A 23,707-nucleotide genomic window follows, 5' to 3' on the forward strand; every position below is an offset into this window, starting at 1 on the left:
CTTTCCACGAAATCTCAGTTTCTTTCTCCAGCGAAGGACGGGGATGAGGGCCTGTTCGGGTGTTTGGAGTATATCCTTCCCGTCCGACTCATTAAAGAAAGATTATTCGTCCAATTCGAGGTGAGTAATTGCTGTTCTGATGTCCAGAAGCTCTTTTCGGTCATAAGAGACGGGAGCAGCAACATTATGTACGAAATAAGTTTCAAACAATGCGGGGAAAAAGAAAAAAAAGCACAGTTGGTTAAGAGCCAAAAGAACAGCCCCAAACATAACACTATGTATTCAGGACAAAAAGTGTATTGCTTTGCCACATTATTTGCAGCATTACTTTAGTGCCTTGTAGCAAACAGGATGCATGTCTTGGAATACTTTGATTCTGTACAGGATTCCTTCTTTTCACTCTGTCAATTGGTTTAGTATTATGACTACGTTTTTCTCCTATCACAGCCATTAAACTCTGTAATTGTTTTAAAGTCACCATTGGCCTCATGGTGAAATCTCAGAGTAGCTTCAATCCTCTCCGGCAACTGATTTAGGAAGGTATGCCTGTATCTTTCTAGTGACTAGATATATTGATACACCATCCAAAGTGCTAAAAAAACTTTACCATGCTCTATGGGATATTCAAATGTCTGCTTTTTTTTACCATCTGGTCTTTGTGGTTGAATCTGTGTTTGAATTTCACTGCTCTACTGGGGGACTTTACAGATCATTGTATGTGTGGGGTACAGAGATGAGGTAGTCATTCAAAAAACAAGTTAAAAGTGAGTCCATGCAACTTATGTGACTTCTTAAGCAAATGTTTATTCCTGAACTTTAGGCTTGCCAAAACAATGAATATATATTGACTCGAGATATTTAAGCTTTCCATTTGTATTAATTGTGAACATTTCTAAGAACATAATTCCACATTATGGGGTATTGTGTGTAGGCCAGTGACACAAAATCTCAATTTAAATTAAGGCTGTAACACAAAATGTGGAAAACGTCAAGGCCCGTGAATACTTTCTAAAGGCATTGTAGGAGGTCCATCAAAGAGACAACATCATGTTCTAACTACAACACCAAGCCCAAGAGGGAATGGCCACAACCCACCGTTTGTTAAAGACTGTGAAACATGGACACTTCACGAAGATTCTGTTGGGTCCCTTCTAGGATGCTTCAGACATAGAACCGATACAAAGATGCAAGGAACATAGATGTTTAATGTAAAACATGTTCGTTCACAGGTCAGGTGGTGGATTGAGTCATAAAATAAAATATTTCATGTCTCCACCTGCCTAATAAAACTCAATACATTGCATTACCCATTACATAAGCAGAGGGTTTTTTGGCAGTTAAAGACCTGCTCCGGTACTTTGGCGGCTAGAAAGTATTTTTTAATCCTCCCGCTTTGGGCTGGATGTGTCAATGTGCAGTTCATACATAGTCTATGAATTACTTTCTTACCTAAATCAGCCATGAAATCACTAGTTTAAAAGTGACTGTTTTCTGGAAGCCATTTTCCCTACATTTATCCCCATGTGGGCCAGCTCGCTAGCAATTCGAGTTTCAGCCATGGAGCTCCAGTCCCTCACCATTTGAGTGACAGCTAGCAAGACGCACACACAGTAGAGCGAGAGAGAGAATGACGTGTGCACATATCTGCACATTTGTGAGGTGGAACGCAATTTTCGGGGACCACTTTGACTCGTCGGTGCTACTTTCAGAACTACTGGTTAAAAAGTACAGTGCCTGTGGAAAACATTCAGACCCCTTGACTTTTTCCACATTTTGTTTTCACGTTACAGCCTTATTGTATAATTTATTAAATAGTTTTTTTCCCCCTCATCAATCTTCACACAACACCCCATAATGACAAAGCAAAAACAGGTTTTTATATATAAGTATTAATTTATATAACTATTCAGACCCTTTACTCAGTACTTTGTTGAAGTACTTTGGCAGTGATTCCAGCCTTGGGTATGACACTACAAGCTTGGCACACCTGTATCTGGGGAGTTTCTCTCATTCTCTGCAGATCCTCGGGTTGGATGGGGAGCGTTGCTGCACAGCTATTTTCAGGTCTATCCAGAGATGTTCGATCGGGCTCAAGTCCGGGCCACTTAATGACATTGAGACTTGGTTTCATCAGACCAAAGAATCTTGTTTCTCATAGTCAGAGTCTTTAGGTGCCTTTTGGCAAACTCCAAGCGAGCTATCATGTGTCTTTTACTGAGGAGTGGCTTCCGTCTGGCCACTCTACCATAAAGGCTTGGTTGGTGGAGTGCTGCAGAGATGGTTGTGCTTCTGGAAGGTTCTCCCATCTCCACAGAGAACCTCCAGAGCTCTGTCAGAGTGACCACTGTGTTCTTGGGACCTTCAATGCTGCAGACATTTTTTGGTACCCATCCCCAGATCTGTGCCTCGACACAATCCTGTCTCGGAGCTCTACGGACAATTCCTTCAACCTCATGGCTTGGATTTTGCTCTGACATGCACTGTCAACAGTGGGACCTTACATAGACAGGTGTGTGCCTTTCCAAATCATCTCCAATCAATTTAATTTACAACAGGTGGACACCAATCAAGTTATAGAAACATCTCAAGGATGATCATTGGAAACAGGATGCACCTGAGCTCAATTTCGAGACTCATAGCAAAGGGTGTGAATAAATATGTACATAAGGAATTTCTGAAAAAAAAAATAATTATGTGCAAAAATTTCTAAAAACCTGTTTTTGTTTTGTCATTATGGGGCATTGTGTGTAGATTGTTGAAGAATTGTTTTAATTTAATCCATTTTATAATAAGGCTGCAATGTAACAAAATGTGGGAAAAAATCAAGGGGTCTGAATACCTTCTGAAAGCACTGTATACAAAAGTACTAGAGAATATCTTTAAGTTGTGTAATATAGTGTATTATGTCCCATACTGAACCGATGAGACCTGGAGGCAAGACAGGCCTTAACTCATATCTCACCGATGTCATTCCTGAGTATGTGCATCACTTTGAGTGCCAAAATTGAAAATTGCATAACCAGTCAATTCAGCAAGCCATGACACCCATCATCTAAGATATATCTGAAATCATTTCTGTAGTTAGAAACATAAGATTAGTATTCCTACAACATTCTTTGTTGAGATATAATTTAATTTCTGAGAAACTAAGTCAATTGATTGCACCCAAATTGGCCATTTTTATTTATAGGATTCATATAAATATTCAATACATATAGTACAGGGGTTCCCAAACTTTTTTGGCCAACAACCCCATTTTGACATTTCAAAATTCTCGTGACCCCACCACCCATGTGAAAAACATTATGTAATGAACAGCCAATGTTTACTTTTTTACTTGGGGTTATCAAAAAAAACGTAACAGTACTTCTGATAGTGTTCTCAACTCACAATCACACACTTTTAATGGAGGTAGTCAATTGCAAATTAGTCTGTGCATGATGCATGTCACATCCGACATTCAAAGTTAGGGGGCATCGTCGATAGTGCGCACCTCATCTCTGCTGTTACATCCAACCTGAATCGATATTTGGTTTTAATGCAGACAAAGCTCTGAATCCAGCTTCACACAGATATGAGCTGGCGAAGAGTAGCCTACCATGAGTATTACGGTGCTTTCAAGACAACTGAGAACTCAGTGATCTTCAGGTCGTAAAGTCTAGAAACAGGCCCAAGTTCCTGATTTGGAATTCCGAGTTGGATGACCGTTCAAAACAATTTTTCCCCAGTCGGAGCTCATTTCTTTCAGAGTTCCCTGCTGTTTTGAATGCACTGAAGTCGGAGATTTCCGAGTTCCCAGTTGTTTTGAACGCAGCAGTAATGCTCAGAGGAAGACGGTATTCACTTTGAGTAAGGACCCAAAACTCCTCCGCAGTAACCCGCGAGTGCGTTGTCTGCAGCATTCGGTCACATGGCAGCTCGATCAGCCTGCCCGCCGTCCCGTGAGAGACGGAGCCCCATCTGTGCAAAAGCCCACCATTCGATCCCATATAGAATCAGTTTTTCGTCAATATAGCCACACAGCACAGTGAACAACCCATATGCCGTTTCATACTTGGGAATAGTGAGACAGAACAATATATCCTCGTGAATAGCATCCCCCGACATGTATAGCGAACAAAAGTCAATGCATGGGCATCTCAGCCCTCACAGCTAACGTCCATTTGGAGAGCATAAGCTGGGAAGTTTGAGTCGTTCAGTCAGAGTTTCCTCTTGATTGCTAGCAATAGCAGAAATTCTTAGTTCAACAGTGTTATCTGACAAAGGTATTGATGTGAGTTCTGTACCTCTGCATCCCCACACATTGTTTTCACCATATCAATTGCGGCTGGTAATATAAAAGTCTGTGCAATAGTGCATGGTTTCATTCAACAACAAAAAAAAAGATCTCAGGATTTTGGAAATCTTTCACGACCCCATTTTCATATCAGGCGACCCAACATGGGGTCACGACCCCTAATTTGGAAACCGCTGATATAGTACCGAACATCTAACTTTTTTCTAACAATGAGTAAGACATGGTAAGAAATGGTTAAAAGCCACCCAGCCAGCCATTTAGCTTACAAGATATGCTTATAAATCCCATTCAATTATTTTATATGATATGATTTTATAGTAACAAGAATAGAATTTAATTGAATAAAATGTAAAATATATTTTTCCCATTCCGGAGCAAGTGGGCTGTATGAATTGGCTATGTTGAGTGCAAAAGTGAACATTTGAAACAGATCGTATACGCTAGATTTGGAGTTACTTGGCAAATTTAGTTGTGAATGATACAAATCTTAGAATGGCTTACAAATCAAAACACATATGGGCTGCATGATGGCTATAGGCTATTGATGATTTGAGAAAGTCGAGAGAAAAAAAGCTCCCACTCCATTCCTTGCCTCCGGCTGAACAGCTGTTCCCTCAACAAGCGATCATATTTTCACCCATCAGACTATTCAATGTAATCTCATCTTTACTAATTATGTCAAATTAGTTTAGATTTAGAATGGCCCATTATTAAATGGACAGGGACAGAGGCATGGGAAAAAAATATGTTATCCATATGCACAACAAGCGAATGAAGGCCGCGCTTTCCCGCCTGTCCGTTTTTCAATGATACCGGAGAGGCAACTTCAGTTGTGAGAAATAATAACAACACTTATTTCGTTTCACACGTCAACCACTTTTGAGGAGCATGCTCTTGCTACGCGACAGGTGATATTCTGCCCAAACTCTGGATGCATGCGCTCCTCAACCCTATTCCTGCAGCTACCCAATGCTCCATTTGAAATCTGTGAAACCCATAGATTAGGGTCATGAATTTATTTAAATTGACTGATTTCCTTATATGAACTCAAACTCAGTAAACCCTTTTAAATTGCTGCATGCTGCGTTTATATTTTTGTTCAGTGTAGTTCCATCTCGCACTCAGTGTTCCATCTGTTTGATAGTTTCCAGGTCTGAGATGGTTTGTCACTAATGAGGGGTGAAGGCTAATAAACCAGTGGGACAGACAGGAGGCGGAAGCTTCACAGCAGAATCAGATTGTTCTGCCTCCATGCCCTCATGCAGTAAACAGTAAATCTCCCTGTGATGAATGACCAAGATTATTGACCTGTGGAGCCAGAGAGCCACTTCTCTCACTATGTATGACGGGTGACGGCCTCCACTCCTCCACGCTCCCCCCTTTGTTAAGGGGCACAGTAGAGCAGGAAGCTATGGCCTTCTTTCAGGCATCCTGTTTTCAGCTAAAACAAAAAAATAAACTAATGTCTGACCCACATGCACAAGAATTGAGGACAAAAATAGTAAGATGTCACATCCTGATCAGTTTCACCTGTCCTCGTTATTATCTCCACCCCCTCCAGGTGTCGCTTGTTTTCCCCAGTGTATTTATCCCTGTGTTTCCTGTCTCTCTGTGCCAGTTCGTCTTGTATGTTTCCAAGTCAACCAGCGTTTTTCCCATTCTTCTGCTTTTTGCATTTTCCTAGTCCTCCCTGTTTTGACACTTGCCTGTTTCTGGACTTTGTACCCGCCTGCCAATGCAAATAGTCTGGGTAGCCATTTGATTAGGTGTTCATGGAGTCTTATGGCTTGGGGGTAGAAACTGTTTAGAAGCCTTTTGGACCTAGACTTGGCTCTCCGGTACCGCTTGCCGTGCAGTAGCAGAGAGAACAGTCTATGACTAGGGTGGCTGGAGTCTTTGGCAATTTTTAGGGCCTTCCTCTGACACCGCCTGGTATAGAGGTCTTGGATGGCAGGGAGCTTGGGCCCAGTGATGTACTGGGTCGTACGCAATACTCTCTGTAGTGCCTTGCGGTCGGAGGTCGAGCAGTTGCCATACCAGGCGGTAATGCAACCAGTCAGGCTGCTCTCGATGATATAGCTGTAGAATTTTTTCAGGATCTGAGGACCCATGCCAAATCTTTTCATTCTCCTGAGGGGGAATAGGCGTTATCGTGCCCTCTTCAGTTAAACATCCGATTCTACATTCATATAAAATCTGTCAAATTAAGTAATCCAGGTTCATGGTGCATCTTGCCCTTCACACCCAATCTGAACTAGAAACTCTGATTACTTCACATGGGGAAAACAACTTTGGTTTAGTGGCACACATTGTTTAAATGGTTCTCACTAGGCTAAATCCTTTGTGAGTTTTTGATTGAAAAAAAGACATGGAAATTGACCGCTCAAACCAATAAATGTTCAAGATCCAGTCTCTTCTGTAATGAATAAACCCTGCAACTCCAACGAGAGTAAATTTGTGACTTCCTTTGTCAGTCAGATGTGAACAGAGATGGGACATAGATACAAACGTACCTGACTAATATGTCTGAGCCTGAGATCAAAGGAAAAGCCAACGGCTATTTTTCAGAGTCTGTTTGGGGTATCAACTCTCAGTTACCTTCTCCTTTATAAACGGTCTCACATGACCATTGAAGCTGAGATATTGCTAGCAGTGGTGAGGTGTGGTGTGCTACCTTGAAATGGCTGCAAGCAAGTCTGACCTGTGACCCATGACTTACACGGTGACCATATACTGTATGAACTAATATAGCAGATTTCCTAAATAGTGGATAGAGGACATCAATTTGAAGAGTGAATGGTTCTCCCAATCCAGAAGGGTACAACATGGGTAGTGCAGGCTTCACTGGACACATCAGAACTGGGCACAGCTCCCCAAACAGATCCAACTTTATTGAAGCTTCTAAAATAATAAATTCAGAACAAAATAACAACTTTTAACTTCAGAGATAAAAAAATGTATGTGTCTGCCTTGGTGGTACTGATGATCCATATTCCAGGTTTAGGAGGAGTAGACCCATAATTCCATGTTTGACAATAATATTTGGGACGCTTTTAAAGTCTCAACGGCAGAAGCTCTTACCTTCAATGTTTTTAATAGAAAGAATAATAAAACTAAAAAATAAACAACGCATATATACTATTTCATCAGTCTATCCATCATTGAGCTTATCTCTCTTAACCAGCCCCGGAGACTCAGCTTTACAAGCTCAATGCAGGATTCCGCTTTACAGGCTCATCGCCTTCTGCCTGTAATCGTCTCAACCACCACATGTCATCCCCAAGTTCTGACATGATTCAGTCACTGAGTCCTTTAATACCTGAAAGAAACTCGCATCTCTGATCCATTTCACTAAAGTGAACTGATAGACATAGACAAAGCCTTAAAAGGACCCCCAGAGGAAGTTGATGCCACTATTTAAATGTAATTTCCTGTCCTAGAGGAAATGCATGTTTAGGTTCAACCTCTGAAGAATGACAAAGGCTACTTATACAGTACCAGTCAAAAGTTTGGACACCAACTCATTCAAGGGTTTTTCTTTATTTTTACTATTTTCTACATTGTATTATAATAGCGAAGACATCAAAACTATGAAATAACACATATGGAGTCATGTAGTAACCAAAAAAAGTGCTAAACAAATCAAATTATATTTTATATTCTTCAAAGTAGCCATACTTTGCCTTGATGACAGCTTTGCACAATCTTGAAATTATCTCAACAAGCTTCATGAGGTAGTCACCTGGAAAGCTTTCCAACAGTCTCGAAGGAGTTCCAACATATGCTGAGCACTTGTTGGCTGCTTTTCCTTCACTCCGCAGTCCAACTCATCCCAAACCATCTCAATTGAGTTGAGGTCGGTGATTGTGGAGGCCAGGTCATCTGATGCAGCACTCCATCACTCTCCTTCTTTGTCAAATAGCCCTTACACAGCCTGTTGGTGTGTTGGATCATTGTCTAGTTGAAAAACAAAATGATAGTCCCACTAAGCGCAAACCAGATGGGATGGTGTATCGCTGCAGAATGCTGTGGTAGCCATGCTGGTTAAGTGTGCCTTGAATTCTAAATAAATCACTGAGTGTCACCATCAAAGCACCCCCACATTATTACACCTCCTCCATGCTTCACTGTGGGAACCACACATGCGGAGATCATCCGTTCACCTACTCTGTCTCACAAAGACACGGCGGTTGGAATCAAAAATCTAAAATTTGGACTCATCAGACCAAAGGACAGATTTCCACCGGTCTAATGTCCATTGCTCATGTTTCTTGGCCCAAGCAAGCCTCTTCTTCTTATTGGTGTCCTTTAGTAGTGGTTTCTTTGCAGCAATTTGACCATGAAGGCCTGATTCACACGGTCTCCTCTGAACAGTTGATGTGGAGATGTGTCTGTTACCTGAACTCTGAAGCAATTATTTGGGCTGCAATCTTAGGTGCAGTTAATTTCTGAGGCTGGTAGTCTGAATGAACTTATTCTCTGCAGCAGAGGGAACTCTGGGTCTTCCTTTCCTGTGGCGGTCCTCATGAGAGCCAGTTTCATCATAGCGCTTGGCGGTTTTTGCGACTGCACTTGAAGAAACTATCAAAGTTCTTGAAATGTTCCACATTGACTGACCTTCATGTCTTAAAGTAATGATGGACTGTCGTTTCTCTTTGCTTATTTGAGCTGTTGTTGCCATAATATGGACTTGGTATTTTACCAAATAGGCTTATCTTCTGTATACCACCACTACCTTGTCACAACACAACTGATTGGCTCAAACGCATTAAGAAGGAAACATATTCCACAAATGTAATTTTAACATGATGCACCTGTTAATTGAAAGGAATTCCAGGTGACTATGTCATGAAGCTGGTTGAGAGAATTCCAAGAGTGTGAAAAACTGTCAAGGCAAAGGGTGGCTACTTTTGAAGAATCTAAAATATATTTTGATTTGTTTAACACTTTTTTCTACATGATTCCATGTGTTTTGATGGTTTTGATGTCTTTAATATTATTCTATGATGTAGAAAGTAGTGAAAATAAAGAAAAACCCTTGAATGAGTAGGTGTGTTAAAAACTTTTGAATGGTACTGTATATTTTTAATACAGACTAACTAAAAAATAAGTGAACATACACAAATTATCCAATGGATTATGATAATTCTCTGTAAAAAACAGTGGAGGTGCAAAAACGTACATTTGCACCCCCTATTTAATTTACTCCATGGCTGAGGGGGCCTAGTGAACACAAGGCTGTTTAGCGCATCTTAGTCGCGAAGAGGAATAACTTCGCAGCGGTTTCAGATTAATAAACAATGCCATGCTGGTGGCTGGTAACATTCAAATAAAACCCAGCCTTGAAGCAAAAGAAGTGGGCTGAAAATAATTTTGATGTCATATTATAGCAGGGGCAGAACTTTGGTTTTAGAAGTGGGGGGCCCATAATTTGGTGGGGGGTCTTCCCATTTTCCGAGGCATCTAAAGCTAATTTCCTTCATTTCTACACAATCTAATATGACCCATGGCCGTTCTAGCGTCTCTATATAGAACATTAAGTAAGCAAAAGTACCTAGTCATCGAGCTAGGTGAGGGATCATTATTAAATATGTTTAAGTGATTGATAAGACTGAACTAGATCCACGATAATTCAATAATCAAGTGTTGCACCTTTAACCAATAGCCTAACAAATGAACAACTCTTACAAATAAAGTACAAAGACCTTTGATCCTCTATATCAAATTTCAGCCAGACCGCCCATGCACGCCCGATCCCACCAGTCTAGTCAATAACTCAACTCACTCTCTCTCCAACAACTTCCTCCGCATCTTTTTTTTAATGTCTCAAGGAAAGGTTTGGAAAACAAAAGTTTTATAAAAACACACATAGACCTACACAGTAACAAACAGAAACTGTACACCCTCCATAAATTCATGTCACTGTACTGTAGAGCTCTTTTTACTTGTACACAATATAGCTGGGTCACCCTGTCCTGCCCCTAGGGGTCCACGGCCCTGCAGCTCCCCAACCCAACACGCCCACCTCAGCTTCAGGATCTTAGTGAAACATTCACTATTGGTTTCAGGTGTGTTAGTCCAAGGCCAGAGAGACAACCAACAGTATGGCATAGCCCCAGGGCCAGGACTGAACAGCCCAGCAGCTAGGGATTGCCTTAATAGATATCTCCCCTGACATGGGCATGTTTTCAATGCAGACATTTTTGTCAAACAGTATTCCATATAAGGCATCCAGAGCTTATGAAAGTTGCACAGTATACCCTTAATCTTGTAATAAATCAAATCGCATGATACATAACGTGACATTTCTTCCAACCTAATTAATGGCAATGCATTTCTTAGCCGCTATAAATGCTAGTTTACACATTTTCTTCTGCTAAATGTCTCCAGTATAAACATTTCCAAGCAAACAACAACAGGGAGATTCTGATCATTTATCTCAGCATGTCTACATAATGTTTGCCAGAATTCAACCAGCCTTCACAAGACCATAACATATGCAAATATGTCCCCTTTTTGTGTTTTAAACCTCCAGCAGAAGAACTACATTTGTGTGTGCATGATATTCAATTTCACTGCCATTATTCCCAGAGTTTAGTCTACCCATCAACTCAAGATGGAACTTAGTATCCATTCACTGATTGTTATAATATACTAGAAAATTCATCTGAGCTCCGTAGACTGGTCTTCCCTGGATGTCTGACCCTCCATGGGGTCAGACATCCAGACCTGTCACAATCTGAACCTACTAAGACATGATGAGCATAGTGTTGTGTACTGACTGTTCACCATGACAGTGAAGCCTGTAGAGCCCTTTATACCGTGTCAGTGTGAAAAGTAGGGAATTAGCTGGGGAAACAGACAGATCAATAACGTTACATTGATATACTGACTAATAAAAAAATCATATTGTTCTGAAAAAACATCAGAATATCGGTCTTCAATCGTTTGGCAGCTGGTTTCCTCGTTTGATTCAGGTCTAGTGTGATTGAGGCAAAAATAGTAGCTAAACTTAGTGAGCTAGCTAGCATACGATAGCCAACTTTTGGCTAGCTCTGCTAGTTAATGGTAAATGCTCAAATTTGTAACCCCCTTCCCCAGTGAAAGTTGCACCCCTGTATTATAGGAAAAGACACCATATTCACACGGATTTGCACAAAGTGGGCAGTTCGGATTTTGTCGCTTCAAGCCAAAATACAGTGAATTCAGAAAGTATTCAGACCCCATTTTGTTACGTTACAGCCTTATTCTCAAATGGATTAAATTAAAATGTTCCTCATCAATCTACACACAATATCCTATAATAACAAGGCGAAAACAAGTTTAGACATTTTTGCAAATGTATTAAAAATAACAGAAATACCTTATTTACATAAGTATTCAGACCCTTTACTAAGAGAATAAGAGAATCAAAATCAAGCTCAGGTGCATCCTGTTTCCATTGATCATCCCTTAAATGTTTCTACAACTTAAATTCAATTGATTGGACATGATTTGGAAAGGTACACACCTGTCTATATAAGGTGCCACAGTTGACAGTGCATGTCAGAGCAAAAACCAAGCCATGAGGTCGAAGGAATTATCCGTAGAGCTCAGAGACAGGATTGTGTCGAGGCACAGATCTTGGGGAGGGGAACCAAAACATTTATGCACCATTGAAGGTCCCCAAGTGTCCTCCATCATTCTTAAATGGAAGAAGTCTGGAACCACCAAGACTCTTCCTAGAGCTGGCCACCCGGAAAAACTGAGCAATAGTGGGAGAAGGGCCTTGGTCAGAGAAGTGACCAAGAACCCAATGGTCACTCTGTCAGAGCTTCAGAGTTCCTCTGTGGAGATGGGAGAACGTTCCAGAAGGATAACCATCTCTGCAGCACTCCACCAATCAGGCCTTTATGGTAGAGTGGCCAGACGGAAGCCACTCCTCACTAAAAGGCACATGACAGCTCGCTTGGAGTTTGCCAAAAGGCACCTAAATGACTCTCAGACCATGACAAACAAGATTATCTGGTCTGATGAACTCTTTGGCCTGAATGCCAAGCGTCACATCTGTAGGAAACCAGGCACCGTTCATCACCTGGCCAATACCATTCCTACGGTGAAGCATCATGGTTGCAGCATCATCCTTTGGGGATGTTTTTCAGCGGCAGGGACTGAGAGACTAGCCAGGATCGAGGGAAAGATGAAAAGAGAAAAGTAGAGAGAGATCCTTGATGAAAACCTGCTCAGGACCTCAGACTGGGGCGAAGGTTCACCTTGAACAGGACGATGACACTAAGAACAGAGCCAAGACAACGCAGGAGTGGGCTTTGGGACAAGTCTCTGAATGTCCTTGAGTGGCCCAGCCAGAGCCTGGACTTGAACCCGATCTAACATCTCTGGAGAGACCTGAAAATAGCTGTGCAGCGATGTTCCCCATCCAACCCGACTGAACTTGAGAGGATCTGCAAAGAAGAATGGAATAAACTCCCCAAATACAGGTGTGCCAAGCTTGTAGCATTATATCCAAGGAGATTTGAGGCTGTAGAACTGCCAAACGTCAACAAAGTACTGAGTGAAGGGTGCAAAGGTTGTTTTTTTATACATTTGCAAACATTTATAAAAACCTGGTTTTGCTTTGTCATTATGTGATATTGTGTGTAGATTGATGAGGAAAAATAACAATATAATACATTTTAGAATAAGGCTGTAACGTAACAAAATATGGAAAAAGTTGAGGGTTCTGAATGCTTTCTAAATGCACTGTATATCGTACTTTGACTAAAACGATGACTTATTGACTTAAATCGTCTTTCAGCTTGAAAATGTAGATTTCTACTGGTGTTGGCGTTTTAAGGTCCAATGCAGCCGTTTTTCTCTCAATATCAAATCATTTCCGGGTAACAATGAAGTATATTACTGAGATATTTTCAATTAAAATGGTCAAAAAGAAACAAAAATAGCTTCTTAGCCAAGAGCAATTTCTCAAGCAAGAATTTAGCTAGGACTGTCTGGGAGTGGAAGACTGAAAATGAGCGTTATTGGCAGACGTTTTGAACTCTTTATTGGTATATTAACTAATTCACCTTCTGGTGATGTCAACAGGAAGGCCAAAATTCCAAAACACGCTCAAATTTCAGCTGTTATTTTTAAACAGCTCTTACACTAAAAGTACATTATCATAATTTTCACAATTTCACAGTATTATTCCAACCTCTGTGTGGAAATATATATAAAACACAGGTAAATCACTTTATTTACTGCACTGGGACTTTAAGCACCTGTTGCAACAATGACTAGCAAAAAGGGGAAGACAATATTTTGTCTAATTGTCTATTAGAGATAGGTGACTACCCTGTATAGACAGACAAAGGTTTCTTAATAATTTGTTACAGTGGTGACCAGAGGTGAAAGTACATTTAATTTCTTACAGGTAGGGACACCCAAGTGAGCAATCTTTTTTTTTTACTACAAAAATTACAGGGTAGCCTACTCTGGTGACACTGACAAACATATCAATAAAAACGATGTTGTCTGATACATATAATTGGTCTACGAAAAGGGGAGACACAAATACAATACGACATCCATTTAACCTAGAGGAGGAAATTATTGTCCAAAAACAAACTAAAGTGGCGCTGACCCAATGACAAAGACAGTGAATATGCACACCTCCCTGGGGATATTGCCGATATTCTCCTCTATTGCCAATATGATAGGCTACCGTTCACTCAATTAAATAAAAAATGTTGATAACTGAAAGACAGATTGGGGTATTTTTATTGTAGTCTCTTTCCAACAGTTTTTCCCTGATTTTATTTTTAAATATTGCAATATGACTGGCTGGGTCTCTCTGCTTTTCTTCTTTTTTTTTTTTTTAATTTTTATCCCCTTTTCTCCCCAATTTTCGTGGTATCCAATCGCTAGTAATTACTATCTTGTCTCATCGCTACAACTCCCGTACGGGCTCGGGAGAGACGAAGGTCGAAAGTCATGCGTCCTCCGAAGCACAACCCAACCAAGCCGCACTGCTTCTTTAACACAGCGCGCCTCCAACCCGGAAGCCAGCCGCACCAATGTGCCGGAGGAAACACTGTGCACCTGGCCCCCTTGGTTAGCGCGCACTGCGCCCAGCCCGCCACAGGAGTCGCTGGAGCGCGATGAGACAAGGAAATCCCTACCGGCCAAACCCTCCCTAACCCGGACGACGCTAGCCCAATTGTGCGTCGCCCCACGGACCTCCCGGTCGCGGCCGGCAGCGACAGAGCCTGGGGCGAACCCAGAGACTCTGGTGGCGCAGTTAGCACTGCGATGCAGTGCCCTAGACCACTGCGCCACCCGGGAGGCCCTCTCTGCTTTTCACTGACAGTCGCTACTCAACAATCATCTATTTGGTATTTGCAACGCGCTGCCCAAATTGCGGGCCCTTTCGATTGTAGGCTATGCGATAAAACATTTTTTTTTAAGTAAGCAGCTAATGAGCCTCTGTGGCCAAATCCTGCTTTCTGGTGTAGTAGCCTATTTTGAATGATTTTATGTAATGTTAAATAATTGTATTTATTTATTTTACCTTTATTTAACTAGGCAAGTCAGTTAAGAACAAATTCTTATTTTCAATTACAGCCTAGGAACAGTGAGTTAACTCCCTTGTTCAGGGGCAGAACGACAGATATGTACCTTGTAAGCTCAGGATTCGATCTTCCAACCTTTCGGTTACTAGTCCAACGCTCTAACCACTAGGCTACGCTGCCACCCCTAATGATGCTGTAATAGCCTATATTTTTGGGGGCATGTTGTATTAATTATGATAGGCTCACGTTTTACCAGTATAGGTACACCCACTACACCTCCACTTACAAACAAACGCAAATCACAAAAACGTCCTCCTATTACTCTCCATTTGGCATAATATGTAGCTGTAGCGTGCTCCCCCATGCAAAATAATGGATAGAAAGGAGCAGCAGCTCTGAGCTACCCTAGCAAGTCCATCTTTAGTACTGTAAGTACTAAGAACACTTACCTCTGATTTAGCCGGCGCTCATCATCACTCCCAAAGTCCTGTAAACCAAGAAAAGGCAGAGCAAAAATAAGCAAAAGTTACCAATCTGATACTACAAGACATTGAAGCTCTACAGTGCAGCCATTAGTATCAGGTGGACATTAACCTGTCCACAATTCAGAGTACATGTTTTGCCTCATAATAAGCTCTGATAGGTAGGTTACTATTCTACAGAGGGATATAATGAGGGGAACCTAATTCTCATTACTCACAACTCATTGAAGAGTTGAGTGGATTCAGGGGTAGATTTTCCATATTCTTTTATAAAACTATTGTAGAAATGTTTCCCAAAATAAACAGAGTGTACAAAACATTAAACACCTTCCTAATATTTAGTTGCACCCCCATTTGCCTTCAGAACAGCTTAATTCGTTGGGCAAGGTGTCAAAAGCATTCCTGGATGTCATTTGGGTGGTGTACCATTCTTAATAAACACGGAAAACTGTTGAGCATGAAAAAAACAGCAGCGTTGCAGTTCTCGACACACTCAAACTGATGCGCCTAGCATCTACTACCATACCCCGTTCAAGGCACTTAAATATTTTGTCTTGCCAATTCACCCTCTGAATGGCACACATACACAATCCATGTCTCAATCGTCTCTAGACTTAAAAATCCTTCTTTAACCTGTCTCCTCTCCATCTACACTGAAGTGGATTTAACAAGTGACATCAATAAGGGATCATAGCTTTCACCTGGTTAGTCTATGTCATGGAAAGTGTAGGTGTTCCTAATGCTTTGTACACTCAGTGTGTATCTAGTCTAAAACACAATGTTGAGGTTTCAATGTTCGTATAAATGTATTTAACCTAGGCTAACCTTGGAACAGACAAATCTACCAACGCCCCAACAAATCAACACTACTGTTTATACCAAAACTTCTGTTCTTTTTCGATACTTGAAGATGAAAAACATTTCAGTAATAGAATTGTTGTTACTTTCGGTACTTCTATTAAATGTGTCTCACGTCATCTACTGATTGAGAGAGGATCAAGTCTGTCTATCGGCGCAGCAGACGTCCCCATATAGTGTGAAAGCACCGGCACCATGCCTGCTCCACTTACTCATTACTAGCTCGCCCTAAGGAATGGTCTGAGGCTGGGATGCGTCATGTTATCTTCTGTGCAGCATGAGTGGGGAGCTAACACACTTAATTACTGTTGGCAAAACAAAAGTACATTACAGGCTAGAACCCTTTACAATGCAACGAAATACCTGTAGCTTTAAGACAACTTTCCTTGCTAGCTTACAGCTGAAGCTAACATCAATTCGCTACTCTAGTACTTTGTTTGTCATAATATACAAACCACAATGCGAAATAAACTGATTTGAAAGTGGATTGTCACCAAAACCCAGTCATTGCTAAAAAACGGTATTATTTAACTTAGTCTCCCTCTCCTCAGTCACGTATCTCCTGTTCCTCTCAATGTGTGTTGAACGACATCATTAGGTCTTAAAAAGACAGCGTGCACTTTAATTTAGACTTATTTTTTTTTTACATTTTAGTAATTTAGCAGTTAGTGCATTCATCTTAAGATAACAAGGTGGGACAATCACATATCACAGGCATAGAAAGTATATTTTTCCTCAATAAATTAGCTATTAGTAGAATCAGAACTAGGGGTGGAGGGGGTCAAGCCAAGTGCAGGTTGAGGTAAAATCAATCAAAATGTGGGGGGGTTAGAAGAAGGATGATTTAAATTCTCTTAAATTCTTTTAATAAAATATTAAATCTTTAGAAAAACCTAACATACTTGAATAAAACACCAAATACATTGCTGTAGTTTGTCTCATTACCGTAACAATTTAAGTTCCTGTCAAAACTTAAAAACAGTGCATTCGGAAAGTATTCAGACCCCTTCTCTTTTCCCCAAAAAAATGTACATTACAGCCTTATTCTAAAATTGATTAAATAAAAAAGTGTCATCAATCTACACACAATATCCCATAAAGACAAAGCGAAAACGTTTTTTAGAATTTTTTGCAAATGTATTACAAATAAAAACAGAAATACTTTTATTTACATATTCAGAGCAGTTACTATGAGACTTGAAATTGAGCTAGCGTGCATCCTGTTTCCATTGATCATTCTTGAGATGTTTCTACAACTTCATTGGAGTCCACCTGTGGTAAATTCAATTGATTGGACATGATTTCAAAAGGCACACACCTGTCTATATCAAGGTCCCACAGTTGACAGTGCATGTGTAACGGATGTGAAATGGCTAGCTAGTTAGCGGGTACGCGCTAGTAGCATTTCAATCAGTTACGTCACTTGCTCTGAGACTTAAGTAGGGTTTCCCCTTGCTCTGCAAGGGCCGCGGCCTTTGTGGAGCGATGGGTAACGATGCTTCGTGGGCGACCGTTGTTGATGTGTGCAGAGGGTCCCTGGTTCGCGCCCGTGTCGGGGCGAGGGGACGACGTAAAGTTATACTGTTACACATGTCAGAGCAAAAACCAAGCAATGAGGTCGAAGGAATTGTCCGTAGAGCTCAGAGACAGGATTGTGTCGAGGCACAGACCTGTGGAAGGGTACCAAAAAATGTCTGCAGCATTGAAGGTCCCCAAGAACACAGTGGCCTCCATCATTCCTAAATGGAAGAAGTGTGTAACCACCAAGACTCTTCCTAGAGCTGACCGCCCAGCCAAACTGAGCAATCAGGGGAGACGAGCCTTGGTCAGAAAGGTGACCAAGAACCCGATGGTCACTCTGACAGAGCTCCAGAGGTGGTGGTGGCAGCATCATCATCATGCCGTGGGGATGTGTTTCAGCGGCAAGGACTGGGAGACTAGTCAGGATCGAGGGAAAGATGAGCAGAGCAAAGTACATTGATGTAAACCTGCTCTAGAGCGCTCAGGACCTCAGGACCCTAAGAACACTGCCAAGACAACGCAGGAGTGGCTTTGGGACAAGTCTCGGAATGTCCTTGAATGGCCAAGCCAGAGCCCGGACTTGAACCAAATCGAGCATCTCTGGAGAGACCTGGAAATTGCTGTGAAGCGACGCTCCTCATCCAATCTGACAGAGCTTGAGAGGATCTGCAGAGAAGAATGGGAGAAACTCCCCAAATACAGGTGCGTCAAGCTTCATACCCATGGAGACTCAATGCTGTAATCGCTTCAACAAAGTACTGTGTAAAGGATCTGAATACTTATGTAAATGTGATATCAGTTAATTTTTTTCCCTAAAAACCTGTTTATGCTTTGTCATTGTGGGGTATTGTGTGTAGATTGAGGGGGGGAAACGATTCAATCCATTTTAGAATAAGGCTTTAATGTAACAAAAATGTGGAAAAAGTCAAGGGGTCAGAATACTTTCCGAATGTACTGTAAAGTTGTATTCACCCATGATGCATCATCTAGAGGAGTAGTCTTTATATGAACACAAGTTAAGTTAATGTATTTGCTTATATGCCTTCAGAATGATTATTCTCAAACACCCCCTTTACTCCACTTGGCCTTCTCATTACCGATACGGCTAAAGAGCTCAAATTGGGGGAAAAGTCTGATTAACTTTATAATTGTATAATTTAATTTGAAATATTTATTTTCAGTGTGATGTTTAACTGACTCCTTTTCATTACGGGAGCAAAGTAAAACAAAAAATTGAAATATTGATTTGTTCACTACTTTTTGGACTTTTGTGAAAATGCAGGTAAAATGCATAATATCTCATTTAAAAAAACTATAATTATACAATATAGATTAGTACAGATCCTAATATCAGTGTTTCAAGAGGAGATTTAGTGAAAAATTTATTTATTCAAGGTTTCGTGAGAATGACCCACCTGGCTTTATGAGAGAGGTGAACGCCACTAAATGGAGGGAATGTAGCCATTCTTTATGATAGTTTCACCACAGTAAATGTCTTAAACAGTTATTGTTCAAGGAGAGATATCATAGACTGGGAGTATCAGGTTATAGTAACATGGTGACAGGTAACTGTGAGGAGGTGGGCCATTCTCCAGAAGTTTCACCTACTAAAGCCTGAGGATTGTCAACCAAAGCACTACTAGTGAGAAGCACAAGGTCCCTGCCAAGGTTAGGTACAGCAGTACTAAGAGGAAATGTTGTGACAAGATGTATCCAACACTGTATTTCAGCTCCAAAAACACACGGCACTTTCCACTACTGTATCTAACAAACTAAATTGGGCGAGCATCACACTTGTGATGAGCAGAATGGGTTCAAAACAGCGAACAGACGTCACTGTCAAACCTAACATTTTTATAAACACACACAAAAAGTATTTTCCCCCCAATCTAAACAAACGGTGCAGATAAGGTGAGGTAAGTCCTCTGAGGTTGGTCTCTACCTCTACCCATTCAACCAGGGAACGGGCATCAGGGTGAAACTCATAACAGGGACGTGTCAAACGCTGTGTTTAACATGGGTTTCAGTTGGTCATCGGGGAAAGTAATCGAATAATTGACTTGAACAGCCCTGCAGCCGCTACAAGTGAAATCTCAGCCACAATTCTCCCACAGCAAGACACATGACAATAGCCAAATTTCACCTCGTAGGGAAGGGATGAAACTCTCCATTCTTGGCAAAATCATGTAGCCTACCTTACACCGTCACAACAGCTACCATATTATTACCCCACCACCGTCCTCCACTCATCGCTTTCCCCCCACCCTCCATGTGAGAATGACATCATAGCTGCAGCAGCTTCCTGAGGGGCTTGGCTGCTCCTCATCAGAGAGGCCCCTGGGAAGAGCCCTGGAAGCAGCCAGGCAGCCAGTCAATTCTATCCCACATTTAAAGTGAGTGGCAGGCAGTGACAAGGAAGGCTGGTCCTCAGTCAGGCCAGCTCAACCATCTTCACGATAAAGGTGTTTCTTTTTACACGTTTATTTTTTTAAATGGCAGTTGTAATGCGTCAGGCCCAATGACTCAGTAGCTAAAAAAGTAAAACAGCAGCCTAATGAAAAACCAGCTAATGCTCAAGTACCAGTTCTTGATTCAGGCCTAACCATGGTTGTTGTCATCTTCAAGACAAATCTACCCAATACTCACTCTAAGGGCGAGTGGAGAAAACCTGCTGTAGGCTAGAGCCTTTGTTGTATTTAGCGTGACTCCTGTTTCCATTAACAGATAGCGCCCCCAACTGGTTGAGAAGGTGCACAAAAACAGTACTTCAATTGTAGCTATCTTTCATGAGTGACATCTAAATGTCATAGCTGTGATGTGTAGGCACTAACTGTTACACTACATGACCAAAAGTATGTGGACACCTGCTCGTCGAACGTCTCATTCCAAAATCATGGGCATGAATATGGAGTTGGTCCCCCCTTTGCTGCATTAACAGCCTCCACTCTTCTGTGAAGGCTTTCCACTAGACGTTGGAACATTGCTGCGGTGACTTGCTTTCATTCAGCCACAAGAGCATTAGTGAGGTCGGGCTCTGATGTTGGGCGATTAGGCCTGGCTCGACGTCGGCGTTACAATTCATCCCAAAGGTATTCGATGGGGTTGAGGTCAGTGCTCTGTGCAGGCCAGTCAAGTTCTTCCACACCAATCTCGACAAACCATTTCTATATGGACCTCGCTTTGTGCACGTGGGCATTGTCATGCTGAAACAGGAAAGGGCCTTCCCCAAACTGTTGCCACGGCCTGTTCACCCCAGTACCATCTAGAAGGCGGAGACAGTACAAGTGCATCAAAGCTGGGACCGAGAGACGGAGAAACAGCTTCTATCTCCAGGCCATCAGACTGTTAAACAGTCACCACTAGCCAGCCTCCGCCCAGTACCCTGCCCTGAACATTAATCAATGTTCTAGCCAGCTACCACCCGGTACTCTGCCCTGCACCTTAGAGACTGCTGCAGTATGTACATAGTCACTGAACAGTGGTCACTTTAATAATGTTTAGATACTGTTTTACCCACTTTATGTATATACTGTATTTTAGTCATGGCTCATCCTATATAACTTTATTTTTTCTGGATTATGTGTGTATTGTTTTTTTTAATTGCTAGGTATTACTGCACTGTTGGAGCTAGAAACATATGCATTTCACTGCACCTGTGATAACATCTGCAAATCTGTGTACGCGACCAGTAAACTTTGGTTTGATATACATTTTGAGATGGGATTGTTCTTGTGGTTTATTCATTGGCTGTTTGGTGATGCCTACTCTTTGGTTAATCTGAATAAACAAATAAGCACAAGGAGCAGTACCAAGAGTTTATTTTGCCATCATGGAAGTGTTCAAAGCTCACCTGACTTATACTAGTTTGATTTTGGCAGACTATCTTTACTCTTATGGAAAGTATGACTAGGCCTCTACCACAGTGGTTCCCAACCCTTTTCGGTTACTGTACCACCAAATGAATTTTGCTCTGCCCAGCATACCCATGAAGTACCTCCTCATGTGCATTTTACTAGTAGGCATATAGTCTCATGAGTCTTCTCACGTACCCCTGTGGATACACCAAGTTCCCCCAGGGGTTCTAGTATCCCTGGTTGGGAACCACTACTCTACCTCATGACTGTATGAAGTTACATGCCACATTTCACCTCATTGACTGGTCCCTTTTAGGAGACATCTCAGAACAACATAGAAAATAACCCATGCTGTCCATAACACTGACTTTAACATTAAGCAACATTAGGCAACTAACTTGATAAATGTTATCATTTGGGAGTACCAAATTGTATGGCACCACTGCAGTACACTGGTGATTTCTTAGCTGACTAGCTAGCTTACTGCATTCAGCAGCAGGACATTACGGTATGACTTACATTAAACTACCTGGCAGATAACCAGATACCTAGGTAATCAGGCTAACGATGCTATTGGAAAGGAATAGTCAGCTAATGCTACAGCAGTTACGCTTCTCATTAAAAGTAGTAAGGCAAACAAGAAACTAGCTAACTAGATTAACTGTACATTTGTTGTACGTTAGCTGGCAAGCGAATAACTTTACTAACTGGCAATAGCATTACGTTATATCAGTGTGTTACTGACAACGTTGCTTGCTAGCTTTTCTAGCCAACAGCTAACGTTAGCTCGGTAGCGATTGAGTTGAGGCTAATAATACCTACTAACGTTACCTAGTTAGCTTATCCCATTGCAACATATCTAGATAGCACGGCTAGGCCTATGTCACTCCCACGTATCCTAGGTGTTTTCTTGCGCTTTGTTGACGTTTCTAAAACGTCTCTCCAGCTATTTCCAAGCTTACCTCCCCCACGTTGGTGGTGGTTGTGCTGGCTGTGGATGCAGCGCTTGGGGTAGGGGAGCGCTGCAAAGTAACCAGAGCCATGGCTGGGAAAGTGTGCACAGGCCGGTGTAGCCTGTCCAGAGAACAGCTTTATTCCGGGTGAATAACCTAAGGAAATTGTTTCTTGGTGTCAACGTCTATAGCGGTCGAAGCAGAGAATTTCATCGCCGTTAAATTTCCATCGTCCTAAAATCTGGAAGCCAGTTGTTCCTTTTGAATTTTCTCAAATAAAAATAGACGAATTTCATAGTAAGAACGTACAGAGCATGTACTTATCGTTCCCCATGTTGCGGCTTTCTCACTAGCTTGCACAAAACCGCTTCCACCAGGGGATGCACGGTTATGCTAGTCAGCTGCTGCCAGCCAACCACACAGTGATGCTGAGTTCAAACATTCTGATCCGATGGATGTTGTAGCCTAGCTAGGTTACCAATTCTGTCAAATACATACCTACATCATGACAGAATCTCTTCCAGTTCAAACTGTGTATTTCACTTGGCCTGTCGGTTAAAAATAATAAATGACATTAGCTACAGTTCATGTAATGCAACTACACAAACCTTCACAACCCGCAGAATGTGAGCAATCTTTTGCATGATGTTTTTTAGCCAACTGCTGTGGTTTTGTTTTGTTGTTGTTGTTTTTTATATATATCTACATCCCGATTTTTTTCACTGTTATATTTCAGGTTATTACACATTACACGATGTACAATTTCAGTTTACTTCCTACAGTTAGATGGGTCAGAGGTTCAGGTACACTCAAGGACATGGAAATGTTTACATTGTCAAAGTTATATGGAATGGTAGCAGATACTGAGCAGGACCAAGCCAGTCACACAGAATGGAGGCCAATACGATTTTTTAAAGATAAATAATAATAACAAAAGCAACAACAATTGCTGTGTTTGTTATCTCCAGACAAACTCGTGGCAGTGATCAGAGCTGGGGTCAGTGGCCTGTCCACGGCTCAGAGCATCTATGAGCACTACCACTCTACAGTCAGTCAGTCCACCCACGATGGGCCTGCAGGATTCTGGCACCCATACCTCTACGAAACGTGGAAATGTGAGAGGGCTTTCTTCTTGACTTTCTTCTTTCTTCAGGCATCATCATTCACATGGAGGCAAGGTCTAGTTGTTTTGCAT

At 41.6% G+C, this 23,707-nt stretch overlaps 1 protein-coding gene across 4 annotated transcripts in view; it reads right to left on the reverse strand.

Annotated features, from left to right (window-relative positions):
• Nucleotides 1-23,139, reverse strand: part of LOC129853652 (protein phosphatase Slingshot homolog 1-like) — a 62,087-nt gene extending 38,948 nt beyond the window's left edge. For 2 of the 4 annotated variants that reach the window (XM_055919932.1, XM_055919931.1), the window contains exons 1-2: nucleotides 22,522-22,971; nucleotides 15,294-15,331 (exon numbers count right to left, since the gene is read on the reverse strand). In XM_055919932.1, coding sequence (XP_055775907.1) covers nucleotides 15,294-15,331; nucleotides 22,522-22,602 — 119 coding nt within the window. In that variant the 5' untranslated portion in view covers nucleotides 22,603-22,971. Of the gene's footprint in view, nucleotides 1-15,293; nucleotides 15,332-22,521; nucleotides 22,972-23,010 lie in introns of those variants that run through there. The other 2 variants (XM_055919935.1, XM_055919934.1) reach the window with 2 other exon arrangements.
• Between the last annotated feature and the right edge of the window lie 568 nt (nucleotides 23,140-23,707).

Source organism: Salvelinus fontinalis, chromosome 4 (assembly GCF_029448725.1).
Source record: "Salvelinus fontinalis isolate EN_2023a chromosome 4, ASM2944872v1, whole genome shotgun sequence".
Lineage (NCBI taxonomy): Eukaryota > Metazoa > Chordata > Actinopteri > Salmoniformes > Salmonidae > Salvelinus > Salvelinus fontinalis.